At 41.4% G+C, this 16955-nt stretch overlaps 1 protein-coding gene across 4 annotated transcripts in view; it reads right to left on the bottom strand.

Annotated features, from left to right (window-relative positions):
- The window catches only part of plekhg2 (pleckstrin homology domain containing, family G (with RhoGef domain) member 2), a 107800-nt gene that overhangs the window by 29406 nt on the left and 61439 nt on the right, over positions 1-16955 (bottom strand). For all 4 annotated transcript variants that reach the window (XM_088078457.1, XM_088078458.1, XM_088078459.1 and 1 more), the window contains 2 exons: positions 5624-5690; positions 4074-4120 (listed from right to left, as the gene is read on the bottom strand). In XM_088078457.1, coding sequence (XP_087934583.1) covers positions 4074-4120; positions 5624-5690 — 114 coding nt within the window. The remainder of the gene's footprint in view (positions 1-4073; positions 4121-5623; positions 5691-16955) is intronic.

Here is a 16955-nt window from a genome sequence, read left to right as displayed (position 1 = left end):
TGACCCAGCGGATCACAGCGGAAAAATGTGGAGCGGAGAGGCTGACAGCGAGCGACCGTCTCCTCCTCTGCTGATCACATTACTGTCTCTGTGAATTTGCTCTGTAACAACACTCACGTACATCTGCATCTCACCAGAAGAAAACGCAGAAGAAAATTTCTGCAAACCACAGATACGTTATATTTTTTACGTTTCATGTATATCATATCGACATTTCTAAAATGACACGGTGTATGAGCTGCCATCAGGAGGTGGAGGGAACGCTGGATTCTGTGACACCTACAGACTTTATATGAGACGATGGACACCATGTGGGATCCCTCAAAGTGTAACTTTTCGATGTGGATCGCCCCCTGGTGTCTGACTGCAGTGTAGGTCCTAAAGCCCACCCCTTAGTGAATGAGCCAAACTAAAAACTCAAAGCAGATGCCAAATAACTTTCAATGACATCACCATTGCAAGCTGGCGACACCTGTTTCTCGGATATTTTAACCTCACTTCGGCATAGCGGGGGTAGGTGGGGGCGTGTCGTCCATCTTTATTTACATCTTTATATTCTGTGGTGACACCTGGGAAAGCTGCAGATTCAACAAAACCTGCTCTTATAGACTCGCTGCATGTCCAGCTGTGATACTACTACAAAAAGCGCTTGTTTTTTTGTTAGACAATGCAGCATTTTCTATCCAAGATAGTGCCATGAAAAGTGGCTGTTTTTACAAAGACACCCCTGTGTTTTTTAGCTGAGGTAGTGCAGCAGAAGCAGTTGTTTTCACTGAAATATCGCTGCATTTCCTGGCAGGATTGTGCCACCAAAACGCACGTTCTTTACGGAGACATTGCTGCGTTTTCGTATCCAGGCATCGCTGCATTGAGCCTAGACAGTGACAAGAAAAGTGGTTGTTTTCACAGACACCGCTGCATTTCTTAAAGAGAGATAGTGCCACAAAAAGCTTTTTCTTTTTTCAAGACATCGCTGCATTTCTAGAGGGGATAGCACAACAGAAAGCAATCTATTTCACTGAGACATTGCTGTGTTTTCCAGTCACATTGTAGCACAAAAAGCAGGTATTTTGAGCCAAAACAGGATCTTTTCCAAACCATAAGTGTTGCTGAAACATAAAGTTTCAACCTAATGTATCTGCTACATAATAATAGGCAAACATAATGCATCTGTGGTTTGTGGAAATGTAAAAATGCTGATACCAGCTGTCGGATTGCATGATGAGGTGACTGTTGACCGAATAATAGATGGTGCTCTGACAATCTTTGCAGTCTGTAGACTTTAGATGCAGATTCATGCATCTGTGGCACAAAAAAACTTAAAATCAACTCAGTGACATCGGTCCTGAAATGACACCAACATGCAGCCGCAGAGTAAGTCAGCGTTTTTGGAAATGTGAGGCCTGAGAGGATCCAGCAGAAGAAGCAGCGACGCAGCGCAGAGAGCTTTTTTTCAGTTTGGTGGTCTGAAAGCATTTGACCTACTTATTTTTATTGGAGTTTAATGGAGCTTTAAGGAGGCGACAGGCAGAGAGCAGCGAGTGGAGCGAGGTGAAGGAGGGGTCGGCTGACTGAAGGGATTTCGAGACACACACACGCACACACACACACACACACACACACACACACACGGGCATGTATGGCTGTCGATGAAGGCTTTTACGGTGTGTACATGCGGTGATTTAAGTGTATTAACATGCAGACAGATGTAGAGAGAGAGAGACGGGCCGAGATCCAGTCAGGACAAACATCTGTCTGTCAGACTGATGGAGACGAGACGCAGTTTGAGATTAGCAGCGATTCTCTCCGAGTCTACAGAGAATAAAACACGAAGGAGGAGACAAAGACACGGAGACAACTGGAGGACATCTGGACTGAAAAAAACAGCACAGTAAAAGATTTTGAAAAAGCTGATACTTTTAAGAAAGCTTTGATGATGAAAAATCCTTGATCTGCGATTGTGTGGTCGACACGTGTTTTGATCTCTCTGACTAAAGCTTCTCTTGCAGTTGTCAGCGTCTCATTTCTCTGCAGGAAACGACGTGTACAAAATTAAATTTTTCCTTTTTTTTCGCTGAAACAGTTAATGACGTTCTCATCTGAAGAGCCTGCAGCCCAGCAGTCACTTAATCATTTTATTACTTTTAGACGACAACGGCCCGACCAAAAAACGAGAAAGTCTTTCCTTTGCTTTAAAAAAAAAAACTGCATTTATATGATAACATTGTTAAAATGATCACCGTGTACACGAATCCGCAAAAACAGCTGAAAACGCAGTAGTATGCAGTCAAGGTGAACGTTTGTGCCAAATTTCCATATTTCCTGAAGCTGTTCTTGAGATATCACATCCGAAAAACACAACGCTTTCAGCCTCAGCTGTCATGTTTTTGAATCGGCACATATTTCTGAAGCTGCAGCACATTTCTCCTGATGGAAATGTTTTGGGTCGTTGCTGCGTGTTTGGCCTTGTGGGCCACCGTACTTGTGCTGCTTGAGAACAATACGAACGTGTGGAAGCGTTTAAAAACCTGGCGTGTTACTGCTTTTCATTTGGTGTCGAACAAGATTAAAAAAAAGCATCAAAATCTATGACTCTGTGCCGGAATCAAAACCAAAATTTAATGCAGAAACACACACACACACACACACACACACTGCAGCCAAACATCTGTCAGACAGTTTGAGGAGGCCGTGTGTGTGTGTGTGTGTGTGTGTGTGTGATGTTCTGGATGAGATACAGCTCCTGCTACAAACTCTTCTTCTGCTCCATAAAGCAGAGCTCTCAGCACCTCCACGTCGCCTCGCTCTCCTCCTATTTTACCTGATTTTATGTTTCTAGTAAAACAAAGTTACTCTCAACATAAAAACGGACGCCTCACACGTCTTCACTCGCTGTCAGACCCCGAAACTCGTCCATTCATCAGGAATAGACAAAAGAAAAAAATTGAACATTTTTTGCATGTTGAAGGTCCTCAGCGGGACATTTCGGCATCAAACTCACGCAGGAAACTTGAGAGTCAGTAATAAAAGAGCATAAATCTAAACAGTAAAGTCCTGCTGAGTCTGCGTGGAGGACGCACAGCAAACACACTGATGATTTGTCTTTTCTAAGAGCTCGACGAAAGGTCGTGGAAATGCACCGCTGACGTTTGTTTTCGTAAACACTCGACCACCTGCTGGAAATAAAAACCCGACGTCATCCGTGGGCTGACCGTGTAGACTAAGGACCAGCTTCTCTCTGAGGCCGTGGCTAGATCTGTAGAAAATAAGTTTAAATACTCTTTTAAGTTATAAATTTAAGCTTTTCGCTCTCGTGATTGTGACTGGCGAACAATAATTTTTTCAGCACGAACGTTTCACATCTCCAATCATGCTGGATCGAGGAAAAATTAACGCATATTTCTCCGTCCACTCGTCTTTGAAAACTCGGTTTTCTTGGTCAGGTTGTCTTTTCTTTTTCACATTTGGATGCTGACGTCCTCACCGCTTTGACACTGACAGAGGACGCCAAAGTCTCGCTTCCTCGTGCCCGCAGGACAGAACCGTTAGCCGTGACCTAACTTGCTATTTTGAACGAACGCCTGTCAGCTGCCTTTAAACTCTGACACGTAATGACTTCAACGTCATACGCTCACCAACTGTCAATGTTGCCATGACAACGATGTCAAACTGCAAAACAATTACGTCTGAGACTTTATCTGGTGGCAGGATGGCGGTAAAGATCTCCAGACAGACTTTTTTCTATAAAACTAACAGTTTATTGATGAGTATAAAACTATTTTAAGTAGAAAACGTGCACTTCATTACGTTGTATTATTGCATTCCTAATATACGAGGTGCGAGCTGGGTCTGCACCCACTCACCGCCCAGTCCGTATCGAACGTCTGCTCTATAAAAAGGTGGCGACCAGGCACCAGACCGCAAGCAGCCGGAAAAAAGGCGAATATAGAAAATTCACTCTGCGTTCACTTTCACTTTTATCGGCGATGCTGTTTCCATAAAATAGTTCCTGCGTTTCATTCCCAGCGAGCACATGACTTCACCTACATTTCGTGTCATTTAATTGCACTTACTTTGGGTAGTTCATGCAGTAGAGTGTGTAGATGTCAAAGGCTTCACTCTGAAAAAAAAAAGGACGAGAACAAATGTTAGAAAGGACAGATGGACAGATCATCGTCTTCATCATCATCTGCCACTTCACGGGAGAGAAAGAGAGACAGTGTGAAAAAGAGACGCAGTGTATATATTGATTTTTTGAATGATGAATTCATGTAAATCATTGGAAAAAAGAACAAATGTTAAGACTGAATATTTAATATCTAAATTAATAAATTGTTTTTTTACTGTGTGATATTCATCTGTGCCGTCGTAGTGTCTGGTTTAAATAATTATATTCATATCCTAAAACCACAACGTCCTCATGTTTGTTGATTATTTTGAGTCATTGAAATATAAATATATATATTAAGAGTTTTTTCTTCTTCTCTGTCCCCTCTAAGGTCCCAAACTGTGTCAATCTCGTCCCTCCCTCCATCCTCTTTACTGTTAAAATACCAGAAACAAAGCTGACGTGAGTTAAACTTTCCATCTTTTCCCACGTCTCAGTTCTCGTCCCTCTGACATTTATAACAGAAAAAACCATCTGATGTGACTCAGATTAACTCCGTCACTTCTTAACGTCAGCATGAATCTCAGTGTTTCCCCTCGACTCACATATGGCGCCTTGTTTGCCGTTAACTTGATTTATGTTCATATTTATGTGCAGAAACGAGGTTAAGCTTTAACACAAAGATTAAATTCAAAAATCTGTCTGACTTTTTTTACCCCTCACTATCACTTCCTGTCAGAGCATCAGAGTGTCAGGAGGTCACGAAGAAAGACAGCACTGTGTGGCGCGCGCACACACACACACACACACACACACACACACGAGTCTTAAAATAACTCTGCTCGTCTCTAACAGTTTAATCTAATGTCCAGTGCTTTCACTAAACAGACAGGAAGAAGTGGCGCTGGAGGAGCAGTCATGCTTTCTACAGTTTGAGGGTTAAGGGAAACCCTCCTTTGGTTTCATTGATATCTCGATGGATCATCCTCTGGAGACCAGGCGCGGGATACCTGGGAACATTTCACATCTTTCTGTATGTTAAAATTTGATCCTTTTTCTGTAAACGTTTGAATTTTGAGCTGATGGAGACACAAGAGAAGAAGGTCAGAGTGTTGGCAAAATAATTAGGATTCTTCCTCTGGGGAACATGAACGTTAAATGGAAATTTAATGTAAATCTATTTAGTGGTGGAAATCTCTGTGGAATAAACTCAGACGTGCAGTCAGCTGCTCAGGCAACATTTTCACTGTGCCGTAACATGTGAGAACAATGTTACCAGTGTCCCTCACACACACACACACACACACACATGGTCAACATGTATTCATTGGGTGTTGGTTTGATCGGCAGCAGCGTGTGTGTGTGTGTGTGTTGCAGTGAATGGAGGGTCCAGTTCTCCTGCTGGTTTACTGGGTGTGTGGGGTTCACTGTGTCATGTTTCCTGTCAACTAACAAGCCTCACAAACACACACACACACACACACACACACACACACAGAGCTGTACTGTACTTACCCGTTCGACGAAGCATTCTGCGATGGCTGCAGCATGAGGACTCCTCTCCAAATCCTCAAGGAGATCACTGAGGAGACACACACACACACACACACACACACACACACACACACACACAGAACATTTCGTTATCTTTGACTTGTTTGATTAGCGACAACACGGTCAGGTCGAATTCGGACACAAGAGCATCACAGAGGTCAAACTCTGGTGCTGTTGATCGGCTGAGGTCAGAACAGTTGCATCATCTATTCGATCAAACGTGCAGCACACAGTTCGTTACCACATAACCGAAGATTCACTCTTTAAACATGGAAAAGTCATTTTTAGAAAAATCTGCCTTCATATTATAAGATTAACGATCTTCGTGTGCACGGATCTGCAAAAACAACTGAAAACGCTGCAGCGTGCACGCCAGGCCAGCAGTGTAGCTTTGTAATGACACACTAAGCGCGGCCATGACGTCAGCGTTCTCACAGGATCGTTGCCAGTTTCCATGGCGACAGAAAGGGTGGCGTTCCAGACGATTACACTCTGCAACCTGGTTTCAAACGTTTGCATTTTCAGGCTCCCAAAATGCCGTTGTCGTGTCAACAGAAGGCCAAAAGTTCTGCGTTTCATGCATGAACCGTTGCCGGGTAAACGGCCCCTTTGGGCGTTTTTGGCATCGTCTTTGCATTCTCGTTAGTTTGTAAAATGGACATTATGTGTCTCTGTCAAGGTTTTTTTCTTTTAACAGAGAGGAGGAATATCAGAATATCTAATATTCAGAGTTTCAGCTTCTTTTTCAGTCACGTTGGGCTGCAGTTTTTAGAGCTGCGATAATCTCTGGCATCATTTTACATAAAAATGATCTCGATGAGATCCATGCAGCCAGAATGGAAGCTATCAGCTGGGTAGTTTTGGGCTGACGGAGTCGGATTTGGTGCATCCATAATTACAGTAAATACATCCTGAGTCTGCACCTTCTCATGTCGGGTCTTGCAGGACCTGCAGGATCCCAGTTTGGAGCAAACTGACAGCAACAGATAGAAAACAGCAACAGGTCATAATCCTCCCACAGAGTTTCAGTAAATCTCTGAGTCACAGCCAGTTTGATTTGCTGGGAGCGATGGAAAACGCTTAACGCCATAAAACAAGGAACAACGCCGCTGCAGCGCCGTCGCAGCGAGACGAGTGTGAGGCGACTCCACAACCTGCAGGCTGTTACAGCTGGCAGACGCTCACACCGAAAACTCTCCCTCTGTTCCCACAATCCATCCTCATCGTCATCGCTCCGTCCTGCCAAGTCCCAAATACTGCTGCACGCACACACACACACGCAAACACACACACACACACACACGCACACACACGCAAACACACACACACACACACACACACACACACACACACACCGAAAAAACCAATTTCCACAAATCATTTCTTTATCTCTCCATCTTAATTCACTCATATCCATCTCCCCACTAACACACTCGTACACACACACACACACACACACACACACACACACACACACAAAAAGATATTTACGTTCCAAAAAAGTTCAAATCACTTTTGCGTGCGAGCGTGTGCGTCAACATCCTCAGAAAACCTTCAACAAGTCGACTTACGTCATCAAAAAGCAAAAAGCGCAAACTTTAGACCCGCTGGATGTTTCTGTCTGGACTCTGAGCGGGATCAAGCCCCGCCCTCTGACCTTTGACCCCGCCGCACATGTTTCACATGTTCACGTCGTGGTCTTGACACGAATCTAAGTCACATCTGTCACATCTGCTCGTTTACTGGTTAATGAGGATATGAAACATGCAGCAGACCAGAAGCTTCACGGCCTCGAACAAACCAGTTAACCCTCTGAGGACGTTCACGAACAGTTACGGCCTTTAAGGACGAAAAATGTCCACCTCCAAAAACTTTGATAAAAATATTATATATACAGTATATATATATTTTCCCCCATTTTTTTGGCTTAAATCTTTAAATCAGCTTCAATCCTAATCAAAATTACCTAATTATTAAACATTTTTGGGATTTTAACCCTTTTTAACCCTATAGTATACTGAAAATAATTCAATTTTTGTGTTGTTTTTTTTTCATCTGAAAACATAGTGGCATCACGACAAAAACCTGACATTTAATGGATTAAAATTCAAAAAATAAATGATTATGGAATATTTATGATTTGGACTGATTTTGGTTAAAAACTAAACTCAATTAATGTTGATAATAATGTTTCTGTATAATATTATTTTACAGCCTAATTTTGAAATGCACATTGATAACAGTAAAGGGTTAAAGGGTTAAATATTCTGCATGCTGGCTGAGTGATTCTCAGGACTTTTTTTAGGTGCTTGAAATCTTTTGGCGACCAATTCTGAACCAAGATCAAAGAAATAAAGAAATGTTTCTGAAAAACAGGAAACTTATCGTTCAACCTTCAAACCAAACGAAAAACGCAGAAATTGCAGCACATTTAAAGGTTTGACTCGGCAGCTGTGAACATGATTATCGAATATTTCCCTGTAAATATGCGCATTAAGGACATTTAAAGACCTCCGTGCTGCAGTCAAATGAAGCGGAGCAGGAAAACTCTGTCAGGTTTTGTTTTTACTTCCTGGAGCAGATTTTTGTTGCTGGGCAGAAACGCGAGCCAAACGTCTGATGACTATCTGAAAACTGCGGCTCACTGAAACAATACATCAGGAAACGTGACGTCAGACAAACTGCAACACCGAGAGGAGAGAGGAGACGTTTAAACGGAGACGAGGAAATCCAAATATCTGACGAGAGCTTAAAGAAGATCAGAAATCTGGAGACAAGACAAGGAGACACGGGGACAGACGAGCTGAAATCGCCAAATGAGGCGTCCTTGGCGTCCTTGAAGTGCTGCTCAAGTGCTTTTTTTAATTCAAATTCTTGATTTATTCAGTCAAACATGAGCGAACCGACAGTATCGTTATCGGAGCTCGACACATCTTAAGACCTAAAGTAGTAATTTAGCAGAAATAAACGGCTGATCATCACAGCGCGGCAGAGAAATTTCAAAATCATCGCTGACCTGAGCTCACGTGTGTTCGTACGAATTTCGTTTAGAAAATCTGGAGAGGATGTATTTTTCCAGAATCTGAGGATCACTCGAGCCGCTGTGACGACATCCACGTTTATCACAACAGTCACAAGTTGATACATTCGTCATTTCTGTTTGGTCCCCATAAAGCATCGCCATGGTGATTTAGGTACCTGTCATCTACAGGTTTTCGCTCGGCGAAATTACGTTGGCGGTGTGAAAGCTTGCACTGAGTGGCTATAGGTTCAAAAAAAATACATGAATGAATAAAAAAAGGCTTTTACACGCCTCGACAAAAGGATTCTGTGTAGGATTAACACGTTCTCGTCCCGTGTCGTCACGCTGATGCTTTGTGGTGAACCACGTCTACATGTGACGCTGCACGATCACCGCGACCACGATGTCAGCACGAGCACATGGTGGGATGATGCTACACGAGGTTACGTTTAGGTAACAACAGCACCTGCTGATTGCAGCCGAGTTTTTCTAACTCGGCGTGAATGTATTTTGTCTCAGACGGTTTTAAACTTCCGTGTACTTTGCTTGTAAGTTTTAAGAAAGTTCAATAAAATCATTTTGCTGTTCACAACTCGTTTCTGACCTTTGGCCTTGAATAGAAATCGGATTTGGACCTTTGAATATTAAGTTTGAGATCTCCTGCTCCAGAGGTTAAAGGTACGTTTTTACTTTACTTGGATTTTCCACCTCCATCTCAAAATACTGAAATACTGACTGGAAATACTGCAGTTTTTAATGCAACACATTTATACCAAAGTGTAAGTTATCAGATTTAAACCAGTAATTATCCAATAACATATATATCATTTTGGCACTTTTAGTATATTTGTATGCTTTATGGTTGATTTTTGATGTAAATTTAGTGCTTTTTCTTGTGACAGAGAATTAGTACTCTGTAGTATTATGTAGTATTATGTAGTATTACGAGTTCTACTTCAGTAGAAGTAAAAGAAAACGTCGTCCTCCTCTGTTTACAATCTGACAGTCGACTTAAAGTTTGCAGAGGTTCAGTGCGAGCAGGCGTAAATAAGAAGACGGTCAGTGCATTAAATTAAAGATATGTGAGGTTGTTTCCTCGCCAACACACACACACACACGCACGCACGCACACACACACACACACACACACACACACACACACACACACACACACACACACACACACACACACACACACACACACACACACACACACACACCACATATGAGGTTAAACCGCAGAACTCTCACTGCATTCTTAGTTAACAAGCCGAAATCAAGTCTCTCATTATCTCATACACACACACACACACACACACACACACGCACGCACGCACGCACGCACGCACACACACACACACACACACACACACACACACACACACACTCGGGTCTCTCACCCGCTCGCTCTCTCTGGCGTCAGGCCTCATTTTGTGGCCGGCGGACATCATTATTGGGGGATTGTGGGAGAGGAAGAGGGGATTCAGGGTGTTTTTGTTTTTTATGCAGCAACCACAGAGGACAGAGACAACTTCAGAGAGAGACAGAGACAAACCTGCCACAATAAAAGCACTTTAATACCACCCAGAGAAAATGAAGAGGACAAGGAGACAGACAGTGACAGAGGACAGCCGGAGTGACAGAAGACAGTCAGAGTGACAGAGGACAGCCGGAGTGACAGAGGACAGCCAGAGTGACAGAGGACAGTCAGAGTGACAGAAGACAGTCAGAGTGACAGAGGACAGACAGAGTGACAGAGGACAGCCAGAGTGACAGAGGACAGTCAGAGTGACAGAAGACAGTCAGAGTGACAGAGGACAGACAGAGTGACAGAGGACAGCCACAGTGACAGAGGACAGTCAGAGTGACAGCAGACAGACAGTGTGACAGAGGACAGCCAGAGTGACAGAAGACAGCCAGAGTGACAGAGGACAGTCAGAGTGACAGAGGACAGACAGTGTGACAGAGGACAGTCAGAGTGACAGAGGACAGACAGTGTGACAGAGGACAGCCACAGTGACAGAGGACAGTCAGAGTGACAGAGGACAGTCAGAGTGACAGAGGACAGACTGTGACAGAGGACAGACAGTGTGACAGAGGACAGCCACAGTGACAGAGGACAGACAGAGTGACAGAGGACAGACAGAGTGACAGAGGACAGCCACAGTGACAGAGGACAGCCGGAATGACAGAGGACAGACAGAGTGACAGAAGACAGACAGAGTGACAGAGGACAGTCAGAGTGACAGAGGACAGTCAGAGTGACAGAGGACAGACAGTGTGACAGAGGACAGCCACAGTGACAGCGGACAGACAGTGTGACAGAGGACAGCCACAGTGACAGAGGACAGCCAGAGTGACAGAGGACAGTCAGAGTGACAGAAGACAGCCAGAGTGACAGAGGACAGACAGTGTGACAGAGGACAGCCACAGTGACAGAGGACAGCCGGAATGACAGAGGACAGACAGAGTGACAGAGGACAGACAGAGTGACAGAGGACAGTCAGAGTGACAGAGGACAGCCACAGTGACAGAGGACAGCCACAGTGACAGAGGACAGCCACAGTGACAGAGGACAGCCACAGTGACAGAGGACAGACAGAGTGACAGAGGACAGACAGAGTGACAGAGGACAGACGGTCAGAAAGAAGACATCAGAACAGAGAGAGAGAAAATAACTGATAATTGAAGACAGGCAGGGAAAACGTCTTTATTGTGGGAATAAAGTCAAACATTTTGGAAACAAAGGAAAGAAAACAAGAAAATGAAAGCCAGAACGGAGCAGTTAGAGAACCAAATCAGTGTTTTTGTTTCATGTTTTACCAAAATGTATTTTCACTCAAATTTGTGCAAATGTCAAAGAATCAATTCAGATTTATTTATTTTTTGATCCCATAAATGTGAAGATTACACTGAGTTAGATGAAACACAACAACAACTGAACTGCCAAAAAATGTGGAAACAATCATGTTTAAAACCTGTCTGTACTTATTTATTTATTATTCTTATTTATTATTTATTTACTATTTTCTTTCCAGTGCAGAAACTCGCTGCAGAGACACGATGCAGCATCACGTGTTGTTTTGTCAAAGTTGCACCGTGTTTGTTTGAGCAGTTTATTGTTAAACATCTCCTGATTTCGTGCGTCCAAGAACAAATTAACTGAAAACTGGATCGTCTGCACTTTTCTCCTGCTGCTTTCAGGCGTCTTTAACAAGAGTTTAAGCCCTCAACAAAGGGGTTACATTTCTTTTATTAATAAGAAAAGGCAACATGGTGAGAAATGTTCTGCAAATTGCAAGAAATTTGGAGATATAGAAGTGTTTTTTCTCAAAAACACAGAAAAAAATGTTAAGGGTAAAAAAAACATTTTTTTTAAAAAAAAAGCTTGCAAACTTATAAAATAAAATATCTATAGCTATGTTACTAGAATATAGGTGAGTGCAATATGTGTTTTGTTATTGTTTGAGTGCATTAGGTGTTGTGTGCAATGTGTGCAAAATTTGTATTAAGTCGTACTTGTTCCGATTTTACCTTACAGGGACAATTAAGTTCATCGTATCGTATCGCATCGTATAATTTTAAGACTTTTTGTGGGTTTTTTATGTTACTTTCTTTTTATTTATTAACTTTCTTTTTTCCTTTCTTTATCTAATATACCAGTATATGTATATATATATATATATATATATATATATATTTTTTTTTTTTTTTTTTTTTTTTACAAATATCTTATTTTTGGGCCATTTTTGTCTTAAGTTGCTCATTGCCTTCTTCCCATGTTCATGAAATAATTCAGGGCAATTTGCTCGGTTTTTAAGGGTTAAAGGAGGATGGTTATACGCACATCACATAGGTGCAAGACTATCAGAAAACAGCATGCGTGAGGGTTATTTTATTTATTTACCATATGTAATATTAATATTTGTGTCTTTAAATTGTTTTTCTTTACTGGATGGTGAAATTCCAGGTAATCTTGTTGTAAATATTTACTTTTTTATCTTCTCTTTTGCCATAACTGTTATTGTACGCATGTTATTGTATGTAACTCTGATAATTTAAACAATTTTCAGATTTCAAAGGTTTAAATGCTCGTGAAAAGTTTCTGAACAGAGCAGAATAAAACTCATGTGGATCCAGGTGTCAAAGGGTTAAATAATGACCTTTTTTAAATTGATGTATTATTCAGATGTTGTTTTTGACGACTGAGAGTCTCTCCTCTGCCGTCACGCCTCGGCTGCACTGCATTTTATCATCTCACTTTCGTTTCTCAGGGGATTTAGCTGCTAAATACACAAACCTAACCCTGACCCCACACGACCCCGTGACCCCTGTGACCCCTGAGCCCCGAGCAAAGAGCCGGGCCCTCAGTGGAGGGCCGGGGCCAAACCAAACACGACGGGGGCTGACATGTCTGGTTTTCATCCTCACAGAGAGCGAGGAGACTCTTTAACAGAGTGATAAACAGCAGCTGACAGAGCGGCATCCGAGATATGCTGAGGAGGAGGAGGAGGAGGAGGAGGAGGAGAGGAGAGGAGAGGAAGAGAGGAGAGGAGAGGAGAGGAAGAGGGGAGGAGAGAAGAGGAGAAGAGGAGAGGAGAGGAGAGGAGGGGAGAGGAGAAGAGGAGGAGGAGGAGAGGGAGGAGGAGAGGAGAGAGAGAGGAGGAGGAGGAAGAGAGGAGAGGAGGAGAGGAGAGGAGAGGGAGAGAGAGGAGGAGAGGAGAGGAGAGGAGAGGAGAGAGGAGAGAGAGAGAGGAGAGGAGAGGAGAGGAGGAGGAGAGGAGAGGAGAGAGAGGAGAGGAGAGAGAGAGAGAGGAGAGGATAGAATATATATTATTAAGATTATTATAGATTAATAGATTATTACTTTTATTGTTATTATTATTATACTACTACTAACTACTATACTACTAACGATAACTTGCACTGTGGAAAAAAAATATTTATTGAATCTGTATCAGTTATCAGCCAATGGTTTGTTTTTATATCAGCATCAGATATTGACTAAAGAATGAATTTGTATCCAGAAAGTTTACAGTTGTAAGTGTAATACGTAAAATATAGTACACAGCAGACACTGCATTATTTATCTATATATATATATATATTTAAATATTCGTGATCTGCCCATTTTATTTACTTTTATTCCTTTTATGTGCTTTATGGTTGTTGAACTTTCTTCTTCTGTTTTTTTTATTATTTCCTGAGTTCCTGCCTTTAAATGTCAAATAACTTTGTAAACAGCTGTTTTTAAAGGTGCTATATAAATAAAGTTATTAAATATTTTTCTCAAAGCTCAAATGTATTTTGTGTCAAACTGCCTTAAACTTGAACACACGTTGCCTGAAAGTGATAATCAGGTTTAATCAGAGTTATTGGCGGATCATTAATCATTCTGGACCTGAACAGAAATCACATTCACACTTTTGAATATTTGGAGTGAGAACTGCTGGTATAAAGAATAAAATACAGCCAGCAGGTATGAAGTAGTGTAAAATTAAACTCAAACAAAGTAAGAAAAACTCTGAGTTCAGTTTCCTTCATCAGGACCGACCTGCGTCTGCAGCCTCAGGTGCCTTTGATTCACGTCAGAGTCTGAGCGTCCGATCCAACACAAACACGTCTCACTCTCACCGAGGCGCCTTTTCTTTATCTCTTTATTTCCCCGAAACAGCCTGCAGCCGCTCTGTAATCACTGTTTTATAGTCCTTTAATGTGATTTCTGTTTCCGCTATCAGCAAAAGTGAGAGAATAAATCAGGAGCTCTGAAATGCTGAGGGCCTTTTTAATGTCCCGCTGCTGGAAATATTATCATTTGTTCTGAAAATCCAAAAGCTCCGTGAGGTTCATCAGCATTATTAAAATTCACTTCAACACTTAAATATGCACCCTAAAATCTAGAAACAACAAGTTTAAGTTAAATATTCTGTCTTTAAGACATTACTTATCACCAGGCAGGTTTCCATTAACCCTCAAATTGCTCAAATTGAATCTGTAAATTGAAAATGTGTCTAATGGAAACACGACAAATTAAAAAACAAAGTCGGCAGGTTAATCTGAGCTTCCCGGCCGTGTTTTTGAGTCAACTATCCTGATCTGATTGACATTAAGGTGGTAAATGACTTTTATTTATTACTTAAAGATGTTCCCAATTATTCTGAAATTTTACAATGCAATGTCAGAAAAAAAAAATCTAAATGTTGCAACATTTTAAGGAAACAGATTTAAGACATTTGAATACCAAAAAAAACTTATTTCCACCCAGTGCATTTTAAGTCTCTTACGTTTGGGAGCTAAAAAGCTGCTCAAAACGCAGCGAATACTCGCTAAAAAACAACAAGTTTTGTTGTTTGTCAGTAGTTTTTTTTTGTCTGCAGCTCGGAGACTTTTTTAAAATCTGCCTCCGAGGTTCAAACATGAAGAGCAGCAGTAACTCGACAGCCTCTTTTCCCTAATTATACCTGCTGCTGAGATTAAACCAAACACTTTCGAATAAAAACGTTTGGTGGTCGGGGAGGCGGGAGCGGCGGACCACCCTGCACACTCACGTCACTAAATCACACAGTATTTACTGTCGGCTGTCTTGTGTAATTCACGGTGGGTATCGAGCTCTAAAAACATACCTGAGTGTAAGAGTTTAACAAATCCCTCTGACTGGAGTCTGATTTACGGCTCTCAGCGCTGTAATCGTATAACTATCAGAGGGAGCTTAATATGAAAGAGCTGCAGCTTCTCCTCCAGACATCCAACCGGCAGCACCCGAAATAACGATTATTTCATGTTTCAGCCTTCGCGCTGACCGTCCGCCTGCAGCGGCGCTTTACTCTACCGACCAAACAACGTGAAGTGAATCCGACACGATGCAACGTCTGAATTTATGTCGCAAAAAACATCCATCAAACTGTATTTATCGAGGAGAAATATTCAAAAAACACCAAAAAAAATGAATAATATTTGATAAAACTATTTTAAAATGATGTTTAAAAACATGATTTTTATGAGGTACGGGGATGAAGAGGGGTCACAGGGGTTATAATTTAATTATTTGGTTACTTCATATTTATTTTTTCCTAGTTTATCATTTTTCTGTAAATAACGTAAAAGTAAGTTTTTCCCTACATTTCCCGACATTTTTCCCTATAGGTTATTAAAAAATAATTTTATGTATCTAATAATTTGTAAAACACTGCTTCCCAAGCTGCTTCACATCATTTTGCTAAATGTTTTAAAGGTTTAAATATTTGTGAAAGACAGCACGAGGAAAGTGATGTCGCTCCAGGTTCCAAAGGGTTAATTAGTGATTTTTTAAAATTTTGTCACGTCTCGATTAAAAACAATTTTTAAAAATGTTCTTTTTCTGATCATCAATCCCAAACACGAACACGCTTCACCGACAATCTGACAAAAATCAAAACAGCTGCAGATTATTTCTCAGTAATTCGACTCGTTAGTTGAATAGTTTGAGCTCTGAAGTCGATACAAGTCGATACAATTTCAGGAAGTTTTTCGAATTTTAAAACGTTTCTAAGATTTTAGGACATTTTCAGTATTTTAGCAGATTTCTAAGGTTTTACAATGTTTTGAGTATTTTAGGTTAGGTTTAGGTGTTTTGGGGATATATGGTTGTTTCTAAGATTTTAGGACATTTCCAGAACATTTCTAGGATTTTAGGATGTTTCTAGGATCCCAGGATATTTTTAGGACTTTAGGATATTTCTAATATTTTAGGATGTTTTCATTATTTTGGGACCTTTTTAAGTTGTAAGTATCCCAGTTTAAGTTTCCCGAATTTTAAGACGTTTCTACGATTTTAGCACATTTCTAGAATTTCTCAGCATTTTTCAGATTTACATTTCTATTATTTTTGGATGTTTCTAAGATTTCGGGATGTTTCTAGGCTCAAACAGTGACGTCTCCTTTCTACTGAGGAGTCCGTCTTCTTCTTCGTCTTTGAAAAGTCTGAGTTTGAGCTTCAAAGATAACTTTGAACTTTGAGCTTTCATCACGGCTCTCAGGAGAGACGCTGAGACGCTCGATACGAACCCATAACTCAGCTCATTACGTAAAACACCGATATGAGATATTATTTGAGGAACACACACACACACCGTTTACACAGATCCATGAACCACCAGAGGAATGTGTGTGTGTGTGCGTGTGTGTGTGTGATGTCTTCAGTAAAGACACGAGGACATTATCTCCACTCCTCAGTGCTTCAAAGAGCGGTCTGAGAGTCTGGACCTGGTTTCAGGTTTAAGGTTAGAATCAGGT

This window comes from Plectropomus leopardus, chromosome 6 (assembly GCF_026936395.1).
Source record: "Plectropomus leopardus strain MGB_pleo_1.0 chromosome 6, ASM2693639v1, whole genome shotgun sequence".
NCBI classification, from domain to species: domain Eukaryota; kingdom Metazoa; phylum Chordata; class Actinopteri; order Perciformes; family Serranidae; genus Plectropomus; species Plectropomus leopardus.
Note: the sequence above shows the minus strand (reverse complement) of the source record. Positions and strands in the feature narration are given on the sequence as shown.